Here is a 25,099-nt window from a genome sequence, read left to right as displayed (position 1 = left end):
CCATAGCCCCTTCAATTCTGGGCTCCTCTGCTAAGACTGAAAACAAAGCTATTGGTTATTGGCGGTTGTACCAGCAATAATTTTTTTCTGAGAAAGAAGCTGTTCCCTGGGAGCTGGAGGAGAACACCACAAGCTTTCTGTGTGTGCCACTCCAAAGCTAGTAGATGACAGCATCTTTGAATTGCTACCAGGATGGGTTGCATTTGAACCAGAAAGGGAAGACTTTTTTGTCTGATTTCCAATAAGAACGTAGGAATTGCTTTGTTGGATGAAACCAGTGGCCCATCAGGTCCAAAATCTTATCTCTGACTGTGACCGAAGCTACACGCCTCGATAAGGGGGGCTAGAAGTCCTACAGCAGGAAATGAAGGGATCACTTACCAACATTGTCTAACACTTTTACATAAATTGGTTCTGAAGCACGAGGATTTATGTCATCCCAGAACTTGTCTCTGGTTTGGTTTGTTTTTTTTTTTAATCCTCAGTCTCAGTGACCCATTTTTCTTGTAAGACCATTTTACAAGATGTTGATCAAAGCAATAGCAGAGCAAATGCTGCACGTGCTAGAACTGGAAACGGTTTAATTTCTTTGCAAGCCTTGATGTAAACAGACATAAAATCATCTCTTTGGCGAGAAAATCTGTTATTTCTGTGTAAACTAACAAGAACAACTTCAGTAAAAATGCCATTGCATTCCTCTGGTATCTGGAATTTCACCAATATTTTAATGAATAAGGTGATTTCTTTGCATTAATCATTTCCTGGTATGCATGGATTTTTGGGGGCGATTTGAAGTCGTCAAGGGAAAGCAGTTTAATTAAGATCATCCTTGACTCACTAAAAGAGATGTACATTTTATGGCTTGTTCTTGGCTGCAGATTTCAGATGCAACACCTAACTCAGAGGGGCTATTACTACTGGTGGCAGCTGATACAACGGATGTGATTGTGTTGTAACTGTAATGGGTGCTCTGTTTAATCCATCAGCCTCCTAGCTGATTGTTAAACGGTTTCATTCCTTGGTCCCCCGTGAGTTAAATGGAAAGCTAGAGCTTCTCAGAATATTTTGTTAATAAGCTTTCGCCTGTAGGCAGAGTCGTGAGGGGCAGATCTTCAGGAGACATCGATCAGACTTCAAACTGATGCCACCATGGCAGCTGACCCCAGCTAACTGCTTTGAGACTCAGTTTTTCCTGCAATGAAATGGGTATAATACTACTTCTGTAGTTCTTGGCTGTGAAACAGTTTGAGATCCCGAGGTGAATGGTGCCATAGGGTAAAGCCCTCATTCAAGAGGAAAGTTGAAAGCGCTCAGGTCCCTGCCTTGGCTTGTCCAGACCGAGCACCCGCACTCAGACGCGCAGGCCACACAGCACTGAGCCGGCAAAAGCCAAATTCCATTCCACAGCTTTGATCTGCAGCTCTGTTAATATGTGTGTATTTTTAAGTTTAAATTTAACAAAGGGATCACTTAACCCTGACTGTACAACATCCATCACTGACCGAAGCATGGATGGGCTCCACAGCGTAGTTAAACAAACGACAAATCTTCCTTTCAGGAACTTAAAACGGCATGGGCTGAGTTACAATGTTCCCTTAACCCTTTGCAGGTGGCACGCAGAGTCCCAAGACAAGGCAGATTATTGCAGAGGCTGGTATGTATCCTACACTATATTTATTTTTCTACATGGGAGCGAACACTTCGAGTGTGTGGCTTTGGGTGCATGTGTGTGGCCCTGAATAAACTTGGTGGTGGTGGATGATCCCGAGCGGAGAGCTGTCTATTTATCCACACAGCAGGCACCACTTGAACAGTAGTACTGAAGTTCCCCCCACCCCTGCGCTGCCAATCTTCTCCAGCCCTGATGTGCAGCAGCCATCTCCAGCGTGATCAACCTCCAGCATGCAGAAACCACAAAGCTGACTTAAACATAATAGAATTAAAAAGAAAATAAATGGAGAGCTCCTTTTTATTTGCCTTCTGATTGCTGAGCCTCCAAAGTCGTGGTTTGGAGCTTCCCTCTACTAGATATGTACATTTTTTGAAAAAAAAAAAGGCATGCCGGCCTTTTCCTGAAATCTCTCGCTTTCAGGAACTGAGCCTTTAAAGAAATACACCCCCCCAAAAAGTGAAACTTTCATTACATTCATGAGAATGAACAACTGTGCACCTCTAAGGATGAACCGTTGCTTAGCCTGTGTGTTTTTGGGCTTTGGCTTCTTTGCAGAGATACTTTATTAGGTTATCAACCCCTGCCACGAGCTGCACCTTTTTTGGTTGTGCATGCTTGTCCCTGAGAGCTGGAGGAACTCATTTCACATACTGTTGCTCACTCAACAGTTGGCAAATGGTAACCACTTTCAGTCTGTTATGACCAGAGATGAATCAGCCACCTGAAAGTCAATGGCTCTCTCCCTCCTATGACCAGTTCCCAGATGAGGCTGTTTCACTTATTACTTTTAATAAGAATCTGACACCAGGTCAAATTCTTTTGATCAAACCAACTGATGAGAGGGAAGAAACAGGAGTAGATTGACTTTATCTTCTGCTCCCTTTATACTTTTGCGGTAGGTGATATAAGCAGGCACGAAATAATCTGTTTGGCAAGAAAATGTAATATCTCAGGACAGCGCAATAACAGGACACCTTGAAAACACATCGCTCTGACCTGCCTAATAGCATTGCGCTAAACTGCTGCTTCTGAGTGAACTTTTGTCAATTATTTAAGAAATGTTTTTTCTTTCTGTCTCTTCTCATCTTCCTAAGGGGTTTTACTAACAATGAGTGGAGAAAACAAAATAGGCAGCCTACACAGCTGTAGGTCAAGGCTTCATGCAATGAGACATTTTTGCAAAAACGCCAGGGAATGCACAAGATTTGCAGACTGGAACATAGGCTAAAAGCCAACTCACAATGTAACAACCTGTTTTGAAACCGTCTGTCCACCAACTGTTTCCATGTTTAATGCAGAAAGCCTGGCACTTTTCATGATTGGGTCGATGAGTCACGAATCCTCCCCTGGATAAGGGCATCATCTGGCAGGGATCTCTGCCATTTGACGAATGAAACCGGAGGAGATGAATGGCCTTTGCAGCTGACCTGAGACATGTAGCTGTTGCAAAACCCATGAATCTATATGTCGTCGACCTTGCTGCATTTCAATCAAGAGCTGTAGGCAACCCCCTGGCATTTATAATATTTGGAGGAATTTGTTCTTTCAGATGAAACTCACTGGTTTTGACTGAGTTTTGCTGATGAGTCATTGGGTTGAACCTAAAACTGAAAGTGAAAGTCAGGAATGGGTGCAAATCCAAGAGGTTTGAAACTAAAGAAGCTGCCACACTGGGCATGTCTACATGTGCATTAGTGCGCCTTTCCTAATGTGCACCCATATGAGGTACTAAATAAATGTGCATTAGACTGTGCTACTGCACAGTAGAGCATTTGCATGCTTTCTTAGTGATGCTTAATGCGCAGTAGACTACTGTGTGCATTAGCATAATGCCACCATTTTTCACGTGATGCTTGAATCCACAGTAAAGTAGTCTGTTGAGCACTAAAGTGCATGTGTAGACATGCCCAGTGTGTGTAAAACTAATTTTAATGCTTCAGCCATTTATCCTTTACTTTTCACAAGCAAGTCTCTTGCAGGAGTAGCTCAGATAATTAGCTACATTTTGAAATGAGCCCGAACCACAACTCCAGATCAGAACTTTCTCCACCTTCTAATTAGAGGTAATGAGAGCCTTTTTATTTTGGGGGAGTTCACTTAGCTGTAACTACTTAACAACACTTAGAAATTCCCCAAAGGAACTGGAATTTGACCTGGGCTGGTATTAAATACAATTTCCAGTGGCACGCCATAAGTCTGTAATTAGCCAGATCTAGATTTTAACAGCCATGTCAGTTGGGTTTGTGGTGTTCAATCAGATCAAAACATAGGAGCTGATTCCATCCTCTGTCTTATCTGGGATTGTCACTTACTCTTGGCACATCTTCACGAGACATTTACTGTGGAGTAGACTAGCGCCGCAGTTAATGTCGCAGGGTGTGCGTAGACAAAATGGGGGCTGTAAATTGAAGTGGTGGTTTTTAAAAAACACTGCTTCAACTTAGGGCTGATTAAACCCCCATGTCGTGCACACACCCTGCTGATTTACCTGCCTCTCTGGCAGGGAGGGCGAGCTGCCAGTGGGCAAAGTGGTCCCTGGGCTGCAGGGGGGGGCTGGTGCTTCCCTCCATGACAGCTGCATCTCCCCCCAGAGGTGGCACTTGCCCACAGGCACCGAGCTCGGGTAGGCCTGGGTGGCACCGCAGCTGCAGAGGGAAGCACCATGCAGCTCAGGCAGGCAGGCAGGCACCAGGGGAGAAAAAAGGAAAGATCAGGCTTGCTGCTTTTCTTGGGCAAAGCCTGCTCTCCCGGGCTGCTGCCAGGCTGCCTGCAGGGCCGTGCAGCTGCATGGAGCCCGGTGCTTCACTCCACAGCTGTAGGGACAGCAACCTAAAACTCCTCAAAGGAGTTTTAGTTTGCTGCGCCCCAAGTCATTTAAGGCGCATTACGCCACCAAATTTCCTATGGCGGCTGGAATTAATGTGCAATACACCACCGAGGTGTGCAAACAATGACACCATTAAAAGCAGTGCAAAAGCATTTAGCCCTCTTTTAAAGTGTTGTGCGCACATACTTCTCATTTCATCTACATGCGGCCTAGTGTCTACACGTGCAGAGCTATTAGGTTGGAGTAAACTAATAAACTCCATAGAAGGGTAGTACTTGTAAATACAAGTACTATCTTGCTGCAGAGTTTTTTACTCTGCAAGTAGCACACATGTAGATGCTGATGTAGATATAGATGCCAGCTGGCTCGGGCACAGGGGTGCTTCAGTGTGGGGGCTGCCTGCCAGCTAGTCCCAGACTGAAGCACCCTTGTGCCCCAAGCCAGCCCCTCTGCAGCATGCTGAGCCAGGTCGGAGGAGCCCTGGACTGGCAGGTTGACTCCCAGGGCTCCCTGCCAGCTGGGGCTGCTCCGACCCAGCTCAGCATGCTGCAGTCCTGGGCACATGTTCAAACCGCAGCTGGGAGCAATAGACTTACACCGGAGTTTATTGCTTTGAAGTAATTGCACATGTAGATGTGCTATCTGAGGACCATTTTCTTGATTTCAGTGGGACTGTTACCAGAGAAGATACAGTTCATTATAAGACAGATAGAAACATGACCTACATATGCTAAGCTACTGAGAGTTATGTGTTTATTTTGGCTTATTAGCAACCAATTTAAGTCTTTAGCAGCTTTCCTCTTTTTAAAGATCTGTCTTTAACCCATTAAGGCAATGTGCCAGAGAAATTTTGCTTGTGGCTGTGTTAGAGTAGCTAATTTCATATAGTCTATCCTATACCAGACTTCTTCCAAGGACATAGTAGCCATTAAAAGATTTAGTTACGCAGTTGTCAGCTTCTTTAGTTTCAAATCGCATGGGTTTGCACCCCCCTTGAATTATATTTTGAATTCCAGGTTCATTCTAGGACTTGTGTACAAAAGCATATTCTTCAGAGATGTAAATTGGCCTTCAAGTCTCCATGGCTCCAGCATGGATCATTGGCTTTGGTCCCTGCTGGAAGATGGCCAGAGCACTCTAAAAAGGACATGTTGCTCACTGAGCCTCAGCTGTATGCACGTGTTTTCCACTAAGCCTGGCCAATCCAGCTTTGGAGACCTATGAACAGAACCTCAGTAGGTATAAATCATCCTGATTGTACTGAAGTAAGCGTAGCAATCTAGACCTACACCCGCTGAGGAGTTGATCCTTTAATTGTAATGACTATAAGCTGTATCCTGCGGAGCCCCTATGTTCACTTTTGCATAAAGGTTGTACATTGTAAAAGCAAGACTTTTTTTTCTTGGGCTCCCCTCCCATTTGGCCATAAAGAGAGAGGGTAATCACATCCTTCGCAACACCACTCATAATCCCAGATTGAGAACCTAAACTACTATGTGTCCAGACTTTACAAACCCTTTCCGTACCATGCGTTTCAGCATATTCAGTCTTCGTGGACTATGTCCATGTATAAACTTTCCCCATTGGAAAATACCATCCTGCCTGGATGATGTTCAAGGAGCATCATTTTGTGACACTCCTGTTCACAGAGGGCACAAAATAGTCCTCATGCTCTTCAGCCTGTGGGCTTTTATGAGGTTTCTTTGTTTGCACATTGTATTCAAACCTTGGGGTCGACAGAGAACTGCTCAAGGGAGGGATTGTTTGGCTTCTTCGTGTTAATGTTTCTAACAGACAAACTGTCCAATTTCTACAGGAGACCAGGCCCCGGATGGCCGAATTCACGGTGAAATCCACAATCATTTCTCGCTACGCCTTCACCACTGTTTCCTGTACCATGGTGAACAGCGGATCGGAGGCCAAGGAAGGCGTGTTTGAGATGCAGATCCCCGCTGCTGCCTTTGTCTCCAATTTTACCATGTAGGTTATGCTGAAAGCTGGAGGGGAAAAGGCTTTCCCAGTCAACAAGCACGTTTGCGACTTCAAAGATATTGTCTCATCCTGCAAAAAGATGAGACCTTTCAAAGACTTTTTACATTTTTTGTGAAAAAGATAGACAACAATCACTCCACACAGCCCAGTAGTTAGGTTGCTCATATAGATGATATGTTTTTCTCTGAATGAGGCAGAGTAGAGACTTGAACTTCAGTCTCGTGCAGCCCAATCAAGTATCCTGACCATGAGGCTACTGATTATTCCCGAACAGGGCATTGCCTAGGACAGTAGGATTGGAAGGGGCCTCTTGGGCCATTGGATCCAGTCCTGGGAATTCACAGGCATTCGTTGACCCGAGGACTGCCCAAAATTGCTGCTTCCAGTTGTCATGCACTAAGCTTTGATTTAAAAAATTGGGGCATTTTCCAATGCAAAATGTTTTCTTGGAAAACTCCTGAAGGGTTTTAATTGTGCACCAGCTCATCTGATGTGCTATGTGGTAGGCATGAGTAGGGAAAGCAAGGGGAGCCATGACATTTTCTGAGGTTTACTCTAAGGATACACTGGAGAGATAACTTTGAAGTGTTTTAGGCTGCTTGAAAACTGTACGTGCTTTGGGTTTTCTGGTGCCAATGCCTAGAAATTTGGTGGCAAGGTTGCTCTGAGTAGAGCTGTCAGTTGGGAAAGGTAATTCTATTGCATGGTGATTATGATATTTCAAACTGAGTGCTTTTTGATATATTTTTGATTTGGACCAACACCTCCCAATTGCAAAATACCCAGAAAAGGGAATGGGGCTGGAACCAGTTGAAGCCCTGGAGTTTTGCACTATGCCACGGGTAGACAGGTATCAATCCAAACCATGTCTGGGCTCCATTGACCCTCTTTGAAAATATTTTCAAGACATCAACAAAGCAGTTTGGTTGAAAATTGTCCAGACTGCTCTTCCTGGTGGTATAAAACTGGGGTCTCTTCATATTCTTCAGCAGAAACCTCTCTTGGCTGAGCAATAGAACTAGTAGGACCACAACCTTGGAGCTATGACCACTAAATATATGGAGGGAGGAGTTGGCAGAGCAAACGGGGAACTCTGTGGAGGCAACTAATCCAAAGAACTTGGATTCTGTGACCAAGAGGAGCCTGAGCCAAAACTCATTGAAGTAAATGGAGAATCTCACATTGACTGGAGTGGGCGTTGGACATTGCCCATAAAAGGGTCTTGTTAAGTTAGAAGGAAAACAAGTTATGACATGGGAATTTATAAAGGGTCTGGTAAACTTAATATCTCAGCATTAGGACATGGCAAGACTTGGCTCAGTGCCTTGAGAACAGCGCCTTACAAACAAACCTGGGCAAAAATACCCCCAAATGGTGATGAAATCCTCCCCCACAAATGTTAAAAAGTAGTTAACCCAAACAGCTAGGCCTTGATGAAGACTCAAAAATGACTCCAGATAAAATCTGGGTTATATCTGTTGAGTGATGCCTGATTCTGATGAAGCTTGGGATGAAAAGCCAGGACTTCCCTCTCCTTCAGCTTCCTTGAAGAGGAGAGCCAGGCATCGATCATGAATTTAGTAGCAGGGACGTCAGAGGGAGGATGTTTATGCCCGGAGCATGTCCGATGGTTAGGAATTCGGCTTTTGGGGGGAGAGACTGGGTTGAAACTCCCACATAAAAAGGTCATTCTGCTGGCTGTTTTCTCTCTCTCTACTGTATTTTAGAATATCCCATAATATCCCCCAGTTAGTGCTCACTGTCCAGTGTCTCGTTCCCAGAAAGAAGTATTTGGTCAGACAGAAGTCTGCATTCAGTAACCAGGGTTTATGTGGTGCAATGTTGGACCGATAAAACCCCCTGGATAGTTGCCCTTGTACATAGCTTTTCTCTTTACTTTCCATATTGTCACCTTTCTTTATTCCCTTTGGAATGAGCTACTTACCTAGTGCAGCTGGGGTCTGGTAGTTGAGAAGTATTATGACTAATCCTGGAGTAATTCTAACCTTGGAGCCAGATAGGAAAGTTGTGGGTCAGCGTCTGAGTCGATGTTTCTGTCGCTTGTTCGCCTTTATTGGGGTTGTTCCGTTTGGCCTTCTTCCGTGCCCAAGCATTGGCAGGATGAGCCAGCCGCGTGCCTGAATTTGTCTCTGTAACTGTGGATCTGCAAGGCTGATATCTCTGATCTCTTCAGGATTGCTGGGGACAGGACGTATCATGGAGAAGTCACAGGGAAAGAAAAAAAACGCAAAGATGAAGGCAAAGAGAAGGACAATAAGCATTCTAGTCCCACGGACAAGGGGTAAGTCTCCGTCCATTTAGTTTGGGGCAACTAAACTAGATGTCTTCCTCTTTACCTTTCTGAGGCTTTAGTTTTAGTTCTTAAATACTAGCTTTCTTGCAAGGGGCTCTGGATGATTAAGCCAATATCTTGGTGAGGGCGATACATATTATCACTTCCCAAGAGAGAGACTGGGAAACTCAGGTGCACGAAGATTAAGTAACTTGACCATGGCTGTAAAATTAGTCACTGACACAGCCAGAAAAAAACTCAATAGGCCTGGTGTGTGATCCGTTGTTCATAGACAGAACAGTCCATGACACGCAGGGGGGAAAAGCATCTTCAGTCTCCTATATGTGCACTCATATGTATACTCATGATTATGCTTTCTCAGCTACATCACTAATATGCTGCTTTCTAGCTTCCTGGGTGCTCAAATGTGCCCTTGATGTCTTTATAAGAGATGCATAATATGAGCCAGCAGTGCAGTCATTTCTATAGTCCATCCACTTCAGCATCTCGTATAACCAGAAGATGATGCCCTCCAAGGAAGACTATCCAAGCCAATAACATGCCTGCAATTCCTTATAGCATGCAGTGAAAATTATCCTCCTGACCCTGGCTGCTAATTGGCTTAAGCCTTGACGTTTAAGGGTTGATGATGACCCTTATAATATTTATTTATCTGAGTTCAGGTAACTTCAGATAGTGAGTCCCTGATCCCTTTTTTTCTAATACTTGCTAAGTATTATACATTAACAGTGCTCTGTTCTCATGTTAACGCTACGTAGCATTCCCAATAATTTACTTTCATCCTGTTGTGAGGCCTTTTATTTTCTCCTTTTAAATGATAGGGTAGATATATATCAGCCTCTGTCTGGACAATTTATGGCCCCTACTGCCAGAGTATATAAGCGCCTCACTTCTCCCTTTATATATACTTATATATATGTACATAAGTAGCTCACACATCACCCCTTAGGAGATAGGGTAGTGTCATCATCCCTGTTTTATGGATGGGGAACTGAGGCACAGAGGAAATAAGAGCCAGATCCACACAGCTGTGTAGGAGCCTAAATACCTTTGTAGACCTGGGCCTAAGTGATTTAGCCAAGGTTGCATAAGAGATATGGAAGAGCAGTGAATTCAGCCTGAGTTTCAGGAGTCCCAAGGAAGTACCTAACTTACCGTACCATCCGTCCTCTTTGTTTCCTCTATAATTCATGTTCCTTTTTTAATGAATTTGTCATATCTCCTATTCCATCTTAATAATCTCAGTCCTTTAAAACTCCTCTTCTTATGGAAGCTCCCTGCTTACACATGGTGTTTTACATGGTCATTTATGAGAGGATGCTAGCTGCTGACATAAAGGACCTGACTTCAATGAAGCTCCTTTGAACTTTCCTTGCAGGGAGAATGGATTCGAGATATTCAGGGCATCTGGCACCATTCCCCGCAAGACCCAGGCTGTCTTCCTGCTGCATTATGAAGAGCTCTTGCAAAGACGTCTGGGGAAGTATGAGTACACAGTCAGCATCCGGCCCCAACAGCTTGTGGGGAGGTTACGAGTGGAGGTGAACATCCTTGAGAGCTCGGGCATCATTTCTCTGGAGGTGCCTCCTCTTCGAAACAGTCGGCAGAGAGGCAGCGGGAAAGACATAGGTGAATCGAGATAATATGGCCTACCCTTGTTCTTCTGGCTGTGGTTGCATCACTTCTCGTGGCAGAGGTTGGGTGGGTTGTGGTTACTATGAGATTTCCAACCATAACTCTGGCTGGTGGTGGTAACAGCTTAGTAGTCCATTCTCAGTCATTAATCAATGCCCACTCTCAGTAGACCCAGATTCTGTCCTTAATCCGGGGTCAAATATTGCATTAGGCAGTACCTTTTGGATGAGTCCTAAATCTGAGGTCCAATGGATGGCAGTATCATTTGGATGAGTCCTAAATCTGGACTAATAGATGGCATTAAAGATGGTGGGGCACTTCTCATAAGGGTAGCAGGTAGGAATAGCCCTGGTGGCCTGGCAACATGGGCAAATTATCCCCTCTGAACCATTATTCTGTAGTATTATTATCACACTCCCCTCAGTGGTGACTGCATTTAAGTGATGTCAGCTCTGCGCACTGTCTGCATTTAGATCCTTTCTCTTCTTGCCACTGGCAGGGTTGTCCCAACTTTGACAAGGCAGTTGTCATAGATTCCTCTCTATGGACTGATACCTTGATGGGGTGGCGAGGCTTGCATGTACCAATGACCCTAAGAACAACACCATCGGGAGTCTTGTACTCCTGGTAGGGCCACCCATGGCCGTAAGGTCAAAGGTGAGGTATCAGATGAAGAGCAACACAACAGAAAGACCTCAGGAGTGGAGCAGGCAGATGCAGGAGGCATACTTCTCAGTGGCTGTGAAGGTGGATGAAGGCTGCAATAGAGGAGTAACTTCAGTTTGCCACTGGACACAGGTTTCTCCTCCGCCAAGGTCCATGTGGTTGTTTATGCTCGATGGCCTCCTCACATAAAACAAGTCACGTGCAGGCTTCTCCTTCTGGTGCATTTGACCTGTAGGAGCGATCATCCTCTACCATGAGGGATCACCGCTGCCATTGCAGTAATAGATTAGTAATGACCAAGAAGGGTCCAGGCCCATATGAGCTCCAGCAGTTGGAGTTCAGCCTTACTCAGAGATTCATGGCTTTTGTTGCTTGAAGCTAAAATGCGTGTATGTATTAGAGGGCATGTGTGCCGATAAAGAAAACTTTGAATCCTTTTGAAATTAAGACCTGATCTACAGCCAACTTTGGGCTTTGAAGCAGGCCTTTAATGCCTATGTTCAGCATCTGAGAAGCCGTTTCTCTGGCTCCCTATCTCCTGGGAACTGTTTATTTTAAGTGAATTGTTTTCCCATCCATACGTGCCAAGGCAGGGAGGAAATCCTGCATTTTAGAACATGGGAAATTCCAAGAGGAAAGTCCACGCTTTGCCAAAGCAGTAGACAGCAGGTGTGGTACAAGGGTCTAATGTTGTACCATAAACTGTCCTCATTGGTGGTTTCATGACACACAAGTTATTGTTTCTGTGCAAATTGGCAGCATGGAGCACAGGATGCCTAAAAACTATTGTACGTTAGCAAAAAAAAAAACAGGCTAGTGGTCAAAGAGGACATGGCCTTGAATTGGGACGTGTGTTTGCAAGGCCAAATTTTTAGCCGGCGTAAATTGATGTAGTTCCAGTGATGTCAGTGGAACGGAGTTGATTTACTCACCGATCTGGCCTAAGACTCTGAATTTGAAGTCAGTGGATATACAGTAAAAGAAAGGGTGCAGTCCTTTTCCTACTGAGGACTAGGGCTGAACGCGCCAGCTATTTTATGAGCCTGATTCAAAAACTCTCAAGTTAAGACTTGAGGGGTTGTGGGCTTTGGGTCAAGCCGTCTATGTACGGACACACACACTTGTGCCAGCATTTGCTGTCTTTTATGTCGGATTTAATTTTAAATGTTACCTTCCCTTGAGATTCAGCATAGGTGGGAGGAGGAAGAATATCAGGTTTTATCACAGATTACGTGCTTAAATGCTTCTATGCTTTCCCTCAAAGCATGTGGCTCTGATCAAAGCCAGACCTGGGGTAAGGAAGGAGAAACACCGTTGGTCTGTTTTAGCACGGACCTTTCTGCATTTAAATGATTTCTGCATTCAGTGTTTCTGTCTCACTGGTAATCTGTGAGCACTGCTCATTCACTATATGGCAAAGAAAGAATCATGGGCAATATTAACAGAAATGGTCTAGACAGCCAGATATGCTTTGGCTGCTACGTCTATCACCTGGTTAGGCATCAGTCCTGCTACATGTCTCTGATGTGCCTAAGTCAGGGGTGGGCAAAATGCAGCCTGTGGGTTGGATGCAGCTTGCCAGGCCTTTCTATCTGGCCTGTGGGGCCTCTAAAAAATTTAGAAAATTAATATTTATCTGCCCCTGGCAGCCCTTGCCAAAACTCAGTAAGCAGCCCTCCGCCCAAAATAATTCCCCATCCCCCGGCCTAAGTGCATGGACATGTGAATGGTTTACTGTGTCCTAAAACAGATTTGCTTTGCTACCCATCCACTGCTCTCTGGCACCTGCCCATATACATGCTCTCACTCCCATGGGAGATGAGCACTAAGCTGCAATAGTTTATTTCTCAATAAAAGAGGGCCAACATACTGCAGTTTTGTTTGCACTTGCTATGGGATAAGAGCATGCATGAGGCATAGTAAAATCCCCCCCCTTTCATCCCATGATAAGTTGCTTGTCTGGACGCACCCCAACACACTTGGTGAGTAACGTTAAGTACCATTCAGGATAGATGAGTAGAAAGGATTTCTGTCTTGCTGTGGAGCGTGCATTGTCTTGCCATTTCCAACGGTGGCAAAAAACAAGTCTGCTTGTGTCCACACAGTATGTAAAGCAGTGAACAGATGTAGACATGTAGAAAAGAGGGTGTTTTCTGTTAAGGCCGACAAATGGCACCGCTCTCACATTCCTGACATTGCACAAAACTTTGTCTATTGTAGCACAAATAGTGACTGTATTTCTAACTTTGGGTGAGTATCAGGATCTGCGTCACAAAGGTGAAACTGGATTGCACGCTTCTGGACGTGCTGCTGCAGGCTCTGGATTAGGTTTGCTATAGAGAGAGAAGCAATTTGGGGGAGGCAGTGTGGATGGGTCCCTTTGTCGCCTGGATACAGCATAGAGACAAAGTGATGGCAGGGCTCTCTGGCATGTTTCCTTTATAAGCAGCTCTCGGGCAGACAAAGCAGCCAGGCGTTTGTTTTTTTCCAAAAGGAAGCCGCTAGGTAAATGAGTTTTGGCAAATGATTTCGTGGACAGGTGGCTGTTCCTTTTCTGCCCCTGCAATGCAAACAAAACAGTGCAGGGGAAGTAGAAGCCAGAAATCCCTTCCCTTTTAGATGACCTGAAAGCGCAGTCATTTCCAGATGACGTCCAAGCCCAGAATTCCCCGTGCCTTTCTCCGTGAGGGCCTTTCCCTTTCCTGCTCAGCATCTGACTTCCTTTTCTCCCTATGGAGCATGTGGATGATAATGTTTGCTATTTGTGGGCAGCAATCTGGCATAGCAGACCCTTAGCCAGGGTATTTCTGTCCTGCATTATAATGTTCAAAACAGCACCGAGGGTGCGCTCCCTAGAAACGTCGGTCTGAGCGCTCGGATGGACTCTGCATTCGAGCTCTTCTTCCAGACCATCTCGAACACTGAGAGAATCTGAATTTGATTTTAGCTCGATCCTTTTTGCCTGGGCCTTTCATTTCATCAGGTCAAGTGAAGACAACTATAGCTGACCAAATTTTCATAGTTTGGCTTTGCAGGCCTGACTTAGCACCTGCATTTGGATTCAGAGGTCCAATTTGTGCGTTGCCTTTGTCACTAGTTCATTGTGGGCACAAACTAGGTGGCAAGCACTTGGATCATACGGGCTCTTCATTCAGCCATCATCTTAAATGCAATCCTGCGCACTTTCCCTCTAGGTTACCTGTTCAAAGTGAGCCCCTGGTGTATGGGAAACTAAAGTGGCTGCTGCCTAGGATGGATGTGTCATGGACAAAGAGGGGCTTACATCCTTAGTGTGACATAGAGCCTTTTACTAACATTGGGTAGTGAGGCCTGAGTGCCCCCAAAATCTGGGGAAGTTCAAGACTTCATCTGAACTTAGCCAATCTCCATTTACATAACGAGAGCCTAGATTTCATAGATTTTTCTCAGCTATCCTGAGTGTATCTCAGCTATCCTGAATATCCTGAGTATATCCAAAGCATAAAACCTTCAGTGAAATACAGCTGCTTTTGTGTGGGACAGAGGGACGCAATCAACTGGTCCACTCAGGGTCAAGACAGGGAGACACTGTCTCTTAGAAAAAGTGGGGAGAGGTCTTTAACAACCCCACAGGGAAGACCCCAATCTTCAGGTTTAAGGGCACCTCCAAAACTAATAGCAAGGTTACGGAGTTCAGCCAGGCTTTTGCAGCCCTTATAAAGTTTTAGAGTCACTTAGAGGTGTGGAGGAAAAGGTCATTCTTATTATTATGTCACAGTGTCTTCGTGCCATCTCATAATGCTTTATGTCGGGGTGGGCAAATGCAGCCCAGGGGCCGGATGCGGCCCGCCAGGCCATTCTCTCCGGCCCACAGGGCCCCTAAAAAATTTAGAAAATGAATATTTATCTGCCCCTGGCTGCCTATCATGTGGCCCTCCATGGCTTGCCAAAACTCAGTAAGTGGCCCTCCGCCCAAAATAATTGCCCGCCCCTGCTCTACGTGCTGTACTGCGATGTGGGGAATGTGTAAGAAATAAATAGAAATGTTGTAATGTTTTTGCTTGCCTTCCCTCCAGAGGACAGCTCTCCGCCTCCTTCTACCACTGTGGGACAGACAAAAACTTTGGCTAAAGTGACCTTCACACCTAACGTTGTACAACAAGCCAAGATTGCCCGGAATGGCATTTTGGGGGATTTTATCATTAGATATGACGTCAACAGGGAGCTGAGTATCGGGGACGTTCAGGTACAGTATGCGTACCTGGTCTTTCTCACACTACTGGCTATGCCAGAGGCAACCCATATTTCCTAGAAAATTTGCCCCCAGTAAGGGCCACGGTTTCATGAAGAAGTGAAAAGCCACCCCTAATATAAGATAGCCTCTTGCAGCCGATGTCATGGGACCAACCTCCACCCCCAAAAAATCAATCAACCCCCAAAGCACACAAGTTGCTTAAACATTTCCACATTGTATTTTTATAACATAATTTGGATTCTTTGGGGTTTTTTGCCTGCTGGTTTCTAACTTTTAGTGCCTGTTTGCTTCAGGCTTTCAAGCTTTCCTCAATGCCAATCAGAGCTCAAAACCTGCTCTTGAAAATGAAATGAAAACTGAGATGCTGATGTGATCTGCTTCCCTACAGCAAGGGTAATCGGAGTGTATCTACTGCGTCTCCAGCCAGGCTAGGGAATGTTGCCATGAAAACAGACCTTGTCCCCCCACTCCTGCTCTGCGCCTGCCAAAGCAAAGCGATGTCCCTACCATGCGAGCAACGTTGGGCACATTTCAAACAACAGTATTTTTGTTCACTGTTTGGAGCATGAAAAGCAGGAGTAAGTGGATGAGGTGTGTTTTCACAGTGGTGCTACTTAGCATGGTCACGGGCAAGCATGGACATACCTTTAATATTGCAAGGCTTAGTGATTCAGTCATTAGAACTGGCAATATTGCCACCCATTAATCAGAATACTGCGCATGGAGGCATCTACTCCTTAAATGAAAAATACCATTTTATCCTGAGGTACAAGTCACGACTGCATGTTACATGCTGGGATTTTTAGTCTGGTATGACCACACCTCTATATTCAAGATGGGGGCAGTCATTATACAACTTTGCAGACTTCTTGTTGGCTGCTCTGGTGATAGAATATGTTTTTCATGTGCCAGTGCTATGAAGAAATGACACATGGGACCTCTCGTGGCTCCATCAAAGCTATTGTTACATTAAAAATAGTTTCCTACGGGGAACTATCTAAATCAGACATAAAAATAGTTAGGACTCAGATCCCACGCATGCACCTTGTCTTTTAAAGATTTGCAGGAGAGGCGGCACTGGAGAAATTATAGGTAAGAAAATAGTAGAAGCAGCCACTCTTCCCACGCACTCAGCAGGTTTGAACAAAAGTTTGATTGAAGCTGTTAGAAAATGACAGATTTTGCCCTTTACTGAACAACGGGTAGCTTGCCTCGGTAACTCTAAACAGGTGAACAAAGAACAAAAAGCCGCCTTTTTAGCTGCACCGGCCTGTCCTACCAGCTGAAATTCACCCCTGCTTGAAGACACGCTTGAATCCTGATCATTTCAATAGGACTCAAGGGGCCACAAGACCTATGTATAATTCCTCTACCAAAGGCGCAACTTCCCGCTTCATTGTGGTCACACACATAAGTGTGCGTGATTTAAAAAAAAAATGCTTTTGCACTGTTTAGCATGATGCAGACTCACGGCTGTGCTTCCTCCTCTGCTTGAAATTCATGCCCAAGACTTCTTCCTCCTCCTCCTTTCTGGCTCCCCAAGTCTCTGGTCTGTAGAGATAAGCATGTGCAGGCTGCTGCCACCACTCATCTTCTCACCAGTGAAACGTGATAACTCCTGCCCCCGCTTCGGTCATTACCATTCGTTCAGGACCCCATTTGAAGGTTTGCATCTTTATCATCTAAACCAAGGGGGCCAAACTCACCTTGTAGCCTGGATCCGGACTGTGGGGCTCCTTGAAAGCTGGCTCCACACCACGGCATGAGGAAACTGGTGTAGCAGTGGTGTGGATCCAGACTGGGATGTGAGATGGCAGCTCCAGCCCCTGCCAGCTGCCCTGTGCCAGAGCTGGAGCTGCCGCTGTTGCGCGTCTCCTGCTGTGGCTCCAGCAATGGGCACATGGCAGAGACCCGGGGCTGGCAGCTGGCAGCCAGGGAGGTAGGGCCATGGCAATGGTGAACTGTGCAGCAGCTGGAGTGCAACTGGGACTGTCGATCCTCAGTCGCCTCCCTGCTGCGGATCACCATTCGGAGGTGGGCTCTTCCTCTTGGCAATGCTGGCAGTCCAGTGGCCTGAGGGAGCAACTCCACGGACTGAATCCAGGCTGCGGGCTGTCTGTACTAAAACAACTATGACTTTGTCCCTCATAGAAATGGACTCTGCCTGGACTGTTCTCTGCTTCCTCTCAGCCTGCTTCCCCTTTCTGCATCCCCGGAGACATCTGGAACAGCAGTTCTCCCACCACATCACTGACTTCCAAGCCTCATTCCCCAAGAATATTTCCAATCTCACTCGAATAGGTCTCCTTCCCATCTACCCAGGGCAGCTTATTGCTTTCCTCCCTTTCCCGTTCATTGCGTCTCTACATGGACTTGTCTAGTAGTCATTTCAAATATGGTTTGCATGAAAGAGACTGTTCCAGAATTAAGAGCCAATCCTTTTCCAATGGTGCCATGTCTGTTGACGTCGCCGAGAGCATTACTTACCAGCGTAGCATGGTGATGATAAGCATAATAGGAAGTATTGTGTTCCTGACTCTCGGGTTTCTTCCCCAGATTCTGAATGGGTATTTCGTGCATTACTTTGCCCCCCGGGATCTCCCTCCACTGCCGAAGAACGTTGTGTTTGTACTGGACAGCAGCGCGTCCATGGTGGGAACAAAGCTCCGGCAGGTAAGAGACATGCAGCAATACGGGACATAGGATACTTTATTTGGGGGCTAAAATGATTAGCACTTAGTCTTAGACCACCCAACACCAGCCCTAGTGGCAAACCAGGCTTAAGACCTACTATTAACTCCTGGATGTCGGCCGTTGTTCTAAAAGATGAACCAATATTGAATGTGGCTTAATCAGTGCTCAGCACCTTTGCTCTGGGTTTTATTTGTCTCCATTCAGTGTGGGTTCAGCAAAGCTAATTGCTGATGAGTGTGGTCAGAAACAGGACTGTTTCCTAAAGTAGGGAAAGTTTGAGGAGACCTGGCAGGCGGGTATTGGGCTGTGCAAAGAACTGGTCTCTAGACGCAGTACCCAGGAGTCATTTGGATTTCAGTGTTGCTGCTCAAAAACTTTCCATCAATACTCTTTTTTTGACAAACGAACAAAAAAGTCTGAAAATACTTCATTTGGGGTTTTTGATGGAAAAATCGGGGCGGGGGGGAGTCTATTTTCAGTTTTCAGCAACGAAAAGTGTCTGTGTTTCCTTTCTCTCCCCCCTTTTCACGTTTTTCTTTTGTCATTCCCATCCTTTCTCAATGCAGGGAGAGGAGAGAGGAGGGAACCCCCAAGTTAAAACTGTGTGGCTTTTTAAATTTCACTTATGAAAATATGCATTTGTCAAAAAAGAAAAATGCCGTGAAAAATGTTGAAACCTTGAAAAACTAGTTTATTTTATTTTGATTTTTCTCCCGACCCTTCTCCCCCAAAATGCTCACTGTTGTCCAACCAGCCCAAGTTCCCCCCTTGTTTCCATGGCTAATCTTTACTTCTTTGGTAGTGTGAGCCTTACCTAGTAGCAGCACTCTCGATGAGGCAGGATGCATAGAAACATAGGGCTGAGGAGGACTTTCTGGACCACTGGTTACGGTTGCACAGCTCTCACATGAAGCTGGATTGTCTTCTCCCAGCCTCACCGAGTCCCGGTGACTACTATGATACTATGAAGTGCTCAACGGTGAAAGAGCTCTTGTCTGCTCCTGTGGAAATGGAGACAGGACTCTGCAGACTTTCTTCAATAGCTCTCCTCTCCCACAGCCCCAACCTCGGCGTCTATGTGAGCTGAAAAATTCTAGTTTAATTAGGATGGTAGGATTTGAGTGGCTTTAAGAGCCAGTCTCCAAGTTTAATCCCAAGCTGTAATGTTTTAAATAATGGGACAGAAAGAAACACTAATGCCCCATAATCTCTGACCTCATCAGGATGAGAATAAAACTCTTTAGTGACAAAAGGTTAATCCTTCTATTGAGACAACACTCGAGCAGGTCACACTAGTTCTTAGCACTGAGTGTTAATCCCCTGGGCTCAGTATTACATTGCTGGTTGCTCACTTTATACTCGGCAGGCAGGAGTGGATGAATTTTTGGCTTCACCCTTTCTTTTAAGAGACAACAGAGACATTTATTTTTCAAGCAAACAATGCAGCAGCAGAATTTGGGGGGCCAGTCTGCAATATTGCTTTCCCCAACAGACTGGTGCAAATGCCTTTACATCTTTATTTAAGTGACAGCAGGTTGTTATAGTACGTGTCTGTGTGCTTAGTGATTGCATGGCTGCCACGCAAGCCACCAAAGAAGGTAATCTGTTGTCTTAAAAGTGCCGCTTGATTTTTAGCTCACAACAAAGGTGGATAATAGTTTCATAGATGCTAGGATTGGAAGGGACCTGAACAGATTATCAAGTCCAACCACCTGCCTTGGGCAGGAATGAGTGCTGGCATCCTAATACCCCAGCCAGATATCTATCCAACCTCTTCTTGAAGACCCCCAAGGTAGGGGAGAATACCACCTCCCTTGGGAGCCCATAATAGAGGCTGCAGCTTCCAAATGAAGATATGGTGATTATTCAAAGCAAAAGACTGCTTAGGAGTGGCAGAACTCCCATTGACTTCAATGGAGCCTGGATTTCACCCATCCCACAGGTCTGAGAAGTGATCTCATGTTTATGGTCCTGTTGCCTCTCTTTCTCCTGTGCCTTTCCTTTTCTGAAGTTCCAAGTTTTGGGTTCCTCCTACCCAGCCTCTTTTTTTCCAAGAACAGGGTTGAGGAGGCCACACACATGCCATGCCCACCTAAGCCTACAGGTAGGCTCCAGACCTGGGAAGTTGGCCAGGGAGGCTGCTCTGAGCTGGCCCCTTTGCAGCTGCTCTCAGGCCTTCCAAAAGCAAAAAGCTTATGGATGCTGCAGATAAGCCTGAAGTGAGGTCAGTGTTGAACTTATAGATTCATAGATGTTAGGGTCGGAAGGGACCTCAATAGATCATTGAGTCCGACCCCCTGCATAAGCAGGAAAGAGTGCTGGGTCTAGATGACCCCAGCTAGATGCCTATCTAACCTCCTCTTGAAGACCCCCAGGGTAGGGGAGAGCACCACCTCCCTTGGGAGCCCGTTCCAGACCTTGGCCACTCGAACTGTGAAGAAATTCTTCCTAATGTCCAGTCTAAATCTGCTCTCTGCTAGCTTGTGGCCATTATTTCTTGTAACCCCCGGGGGTGCCTTGGTGAATAAATCCTCACCAATTCCCTTCTGTGCCCCTGTGATGAACTTATAGGCAGCCACAAGGTCACCTCTCAACCTTCTCTTGCGGAGGCTGAAAAGATCCAGTTTCTCTAGTCTCTCCTCATAGGGCTTGGTCTGCAGGCCCTTGACCATACGAGTGGCCCTTCTCTGGACCCTCTCCAGGTTATCTGCATCCTTCTTGAAGTGCGGCACCCAGAATTGCACGCAGTACTCCAACTGCGGTCTGACCAGCGCCCAATAGAGGGGAAGTATCACCTCCTTGGACCTATTCGTCATGCATCTGCTGATGCACGATAAAGTGCCATTGGCTTTTTTGATGGCTTCGTCACACTGCCGACTCATGTTTCACTTCCGTGCCACCCAGCAGGTCATTCCCTAGGCTGTAGGTGTGCTGGGCATTTTTCCTCCCTAGGTGCAGCACTTTGCACTTTGCACTTGTGGGTCTGGAGCATGCCTGCGAACTTAGGTGGGTGGGAAGTGCTCATCCCCTTCTCCTCCAGGACCTGACACTGCAGTCTTTGAAGGGACAGGCAGAAATCCAGTATAAGGATGTCCATACCGTGTCCCTGGGTGTAGAGAGGGATACTCTTGCCATGGCCCATCTTCAAGAATGCCAGGGACACAATATAGACAGGCCTTTAGTGGAACCACCTTGTCCACATAAGAGACGGACCCTTTCTTGCATTGTCAAGAGGGATGATGGGAGGGTGGCTGAGTTGTGTTGCTTCCAGAAGTATGAATCCCAGCCTTGGTTTGGACTCCTATTGAAGATTACACACCAGCCCACCCAGCTGGAAGTGAGTACCTGATTATTTGAGCTAGGGATGAAGGGTGTCATGCTGTCCTACACCCTTTTGTGCAAATGGCCACAGAAACTGGCACGCTTGAGCCAAGTTGGAGGGTTAGGCTTGGGAGAGCTTTGACCTTGATTCATTTATTAGTCCACAAAGAGGCATGGATTTTTTCTATTGTGGCTTTAATAGCATCTAAATTTGGGTTCTTACATAATAATATAATAATTATTAGTGATGTTATGCCCCATTTCCCCAGCTGAGGTGTCAGCCCCAGCTGTCTCACAAATTCCTGTACAGGGAATGGCAGACAGGGAATTTGTGAAGGGAAAGAAACTGGTTCATGCATTTGAGTCCTAGCAGGCAGCTATTATTACTGTGCTAGTAAGGAACATGCTGTTTGCTTCCAGGAGAGCTTGTTCCTCCATCTGCAAGGTGAAAAGAGAGAACGTCCCGAATAAAATAACTGCATTAAATATGAGCCTGGAGCAAATGGAGAACACGCATTTCTTACTAAGAGTTGTGAAGCACAACGGCTTGCTGTGCTGGCTCTGATCCTATTTATTATGCCCCTCACTATGGTGGCAATGAAAGCTCAGGTCAAGAACGTCCTACAGCATGAACTATTCAGTGGCATGTCCAGGGTGGATAAGGGCTACGATAATGTGTCCTGAGATGTTTCTGACTCCAACATCTCCACTCCACTGACCTGTGGGTATTGGTTGTGATGAAGAAAGCAGAACATAAAGCCCTGTTCACACCTGTTATTACTAAACCAGAGAATCTCATTATAAAACCATTCTTCTCTGAGCTTTGTGCAGTAGTTAAAAGTTGTGAGGAACTCTGCCTGTGCCCTCTGGCAAGATGTAAATGAATGGTTTGCCCCAGATTTCAGCTTTTGTTACATGAACATTGTTGGTTTCCACCTACACAAATAGTTTTCAAACTGAGGTATGCATGCTCCCAGGGGTAAATGGTGCTTTGCCAAGGGGAAAGTGCTTAAATTTTAATAATGGCAGTGGAGCTGCTGATTGGTCAATGCCCAGTGAGTAATGGTATTGCTGCACGGTGATGTCAGTAAACATGAAGAAACGTGTAAGGGGTGCAAGCAGCAATATTTTGCAGGTAAAGGGATATGTGGGCAAAACAGTTTGAAAATCAGTGATGTGCAACAGGATTCCCAACTGTGTTGTAACTAGGCTACAAGTCACTGGTTTAGATCTGGATCGCCTGATCCTGTTACAGTCAGAGCGTGGGTATGGCCGGTGACTAGCTCACCTGCTAGATTAAGATGGGTTTTGTACAATAAAGCCAGTAACATGGTCATGCTGGATCTGCTTCCTTTACAAAGCATGTTTCTCTGCAACAAAAAGATTTCAACCTGACTTTTTCTACGTGATGAAAACGATTTCTCCCCCCAGCTAGACCTTTATCACTTCACACTCGGACAAGTGGGGCTCTTATATGAAGATACTAGGGTTGTGTACACACTTAAATGTGAACGTTTGTCAGTATTTTGCAAGTATCTATGTCTACTCTCATAGTTTTGAGCAATAAAATCTTCTCAGGTAAGGATAAATGGGTTTAGGAATGAATTCCTAATCTATATGGTAATTTGGGGTCAAATCCCACAGTCAAGATATCAAATAAAATTCCCACTGTCTTGTAACTACAGGTTTTTCCTGAGTAAGGACTTCTGGTTTTGGCTGTATAAATACACTTATTCCAGGTGCTGCATAAGCACTACGTGAAAGTACTCCAACAAATTTAGTTCGTTATGCCCCTGTCTGCAGTACGAGATGCTGGAATTCACCATCTCAGGCAAAATTAGAGCCAGCAATCTGGGGCGACAAGATTGTGAAAGGCCAGAATAATCCATGGCAGATGGTTTTAGTTTAGTTAGGGCTTAAATTCAGCTTAATTGACTAAACTTTTAAGGAAGCTGCTTTAACTGTGAATGAGATAGTGGTTTAAAGGGACTGGGATTGTGATAAATTTGTTTAATATTTAATTGTGTCTCTGTTGGACAGATTTACTTTTATCATTGTTTTGAGTCCTAAAAAGATCTGAGTACCCAGTATATACATTTCCCTGTGTATACATGTCTCTCTTGATTTCTAAGTGATTTCTGTGGGGGAATATCGATGGTATGGATCCTCTATACAACCAGTCTATGATGATGACCACCACTAAGCCTGACACTTTCCCAACCCCAAATGCCCAAAATGAATGATCTCTCTTGCTAGTTGGCCTGTTGACTAATTTGAAAAGCAATTTCTGCCCAGGAGAATTACCTTAAACTGCCAGGCAACCTCTAAAAAAAAGTACTAACTGCAGCTTTCAGTGGTTTCCAAAGCTACCATGCATGTGGTGACTGTGAGATTCTCTGTTTAAATTTGGGCTTTATCAAACACGTTCATGCACCAATCTGGATGTGAATGTAGAATCAGTTTATAAAATATGCCCGACAAAGAATATGTCGCTGCAGATGCTTCATACCCCTCCCCACTCATCTCATCAAACATTTGCATTGCTTCAAACATCCCATTAGATGAAATCACACGCGATTCATAGGAAGCATAAGAACTGTTATACTGGATGAGAGGTCTATCTGGTCAGGTATCCTGTTTCTGACAGTGGCTGGCAGCACCTGCTTCAGGCAGGCTCTTCACATGATGCAGACATGGGTTCATGTGTCCTCCACAAACCCTGTAGTCAACATGTTGGGTCCCACAAGGAATAGAAGCAAATTTCAGAGCTTGAAGCCCCCTGAAGTTCAACTCTCAGGATGTTTGGCAGAAGTATTCCAGCTGATTTCAGGTGTTAGGAGAGGTACTACCTCTCCTACAAAGTCCAGATCATGGAGGGCTTTGTAGATCAGAATGAACTCTTTGAGCTGGAAGCAGAGGTGGTGCAGGCTTTGAAGCTGAAGACCTACTGGACTCTGACCGAAAGTCCAGTGAAGTCGATGGGAGTCTTTCCCCTTGACTAAATGGGTTTCGAAACTGCCCTTTAGTTGGTACATCATGACATGGCATTAGCACATAACTTACTTAAGTGACAACGACCTCTGTGCAAACAGAGTCTACTCCTGTGCCTGGGTCTTTGGACATGTTCAAGGCTTCTCGGCTCTGATGCCACGTGAACCGTAGAGGAATCATTCATTCCCCACCCACATGCAGCCACCTCTGGGGTGGAAGATGATGTAATCTAGCCACTACAGCACTACAAGCAGCCTGAGCTCTATTATCCGCTCTGCCACTGGCCCGTCGGGTGAGTTTGGTCATGTCCCTTCACCTCTCTAGCCCTCAGTTTGCCCTTCTGTAAAAGTTGCTAATGCCGTTGCCCAACGGTGTCAAGCACTTTGAGATCTATGGATGAAAAGGGCTATCTACAAGCTATGTAAATATTCTGTATTGGATTTAGTTTGGCAATGGACATGTCTTCAAGTGCAACCCTAGCGACCTGGCCAAGAGAAAAGAAGTGGAAGCTGAGTTTTAAGGCTGGTTATATGGAGATGTCCTGTCCCCTATGACCACAGAGAATAGTCTGAGGAACAATGGTCTAAAAATGGCAACAAGGTTGGATATTAGGAACATCTTTCTCACTGTGAGGGTGGAACAAACTGCCCAAAAACACAGAGAAGGCTTGTAAGTTTTTAAGAAGAGGTTATGTAGATCAGTGGTTCTCAATTTGTTTAGGCTCCTGCCACCCATCCGTAACTCCTGTGAATT

At 45.4% G+C, this 25,099-nt stretch overlaps 1 protein-coding gene across 1 annotated transcript in view; it reads left to right on the top strand.

The window, feature by feature from the left end:
• Positions 1-25,099, top strand: part of ITIH5 (inter-alpha-trypsin inhibitor heavy chain 5) — a 52,446-nt gene that overhangs the window by 3,633 nt on the left and 23,714 nt on the right. Inside the window, exons 2-7 of the mRNA XM_006264736.4 lie at positions 1,610-1,654; positions 6,316-6,479; positions 8,686-8,793; positions 10,184-10,434; positions 15,162-15,331; positions 17,897-18,013. Coding sequence (XP_006264798.2) covers positions 1,610-1,654; positions 6,316-6,479; positions 8,686-8,793; positions 10,184-10,434; positions 15,162-15,331; positions 17,897-18,013 — 855 coding nt within the window. The remainder of the gene's footprint in view (positions 1-1,609; positions 1,655-6,315; positions 6,480-8,685; positions 8,794-10,183; positions 10,435-15,161; positions 15,332-17,896; positions 18,014-25,099) is intronic.

This window comes from Alligator mississippiensis, chromosome 4 (genome assembly GCF_030867095.1).
Source record: "Alligator mississippiensis isolate rAllMis1 chromosome 4, rAllMis1, whole genome shotgun sequence".
NCBI lineage: Eukaryota > Metazoa > Chordata > Crocodylia > Alligatoridae > Alligator > Alligator mississippiensis.
Note: the sequence above shows the minus strand (reverse complement) of the source record. Positions and strands in the feature narration are given on the sequence as shown.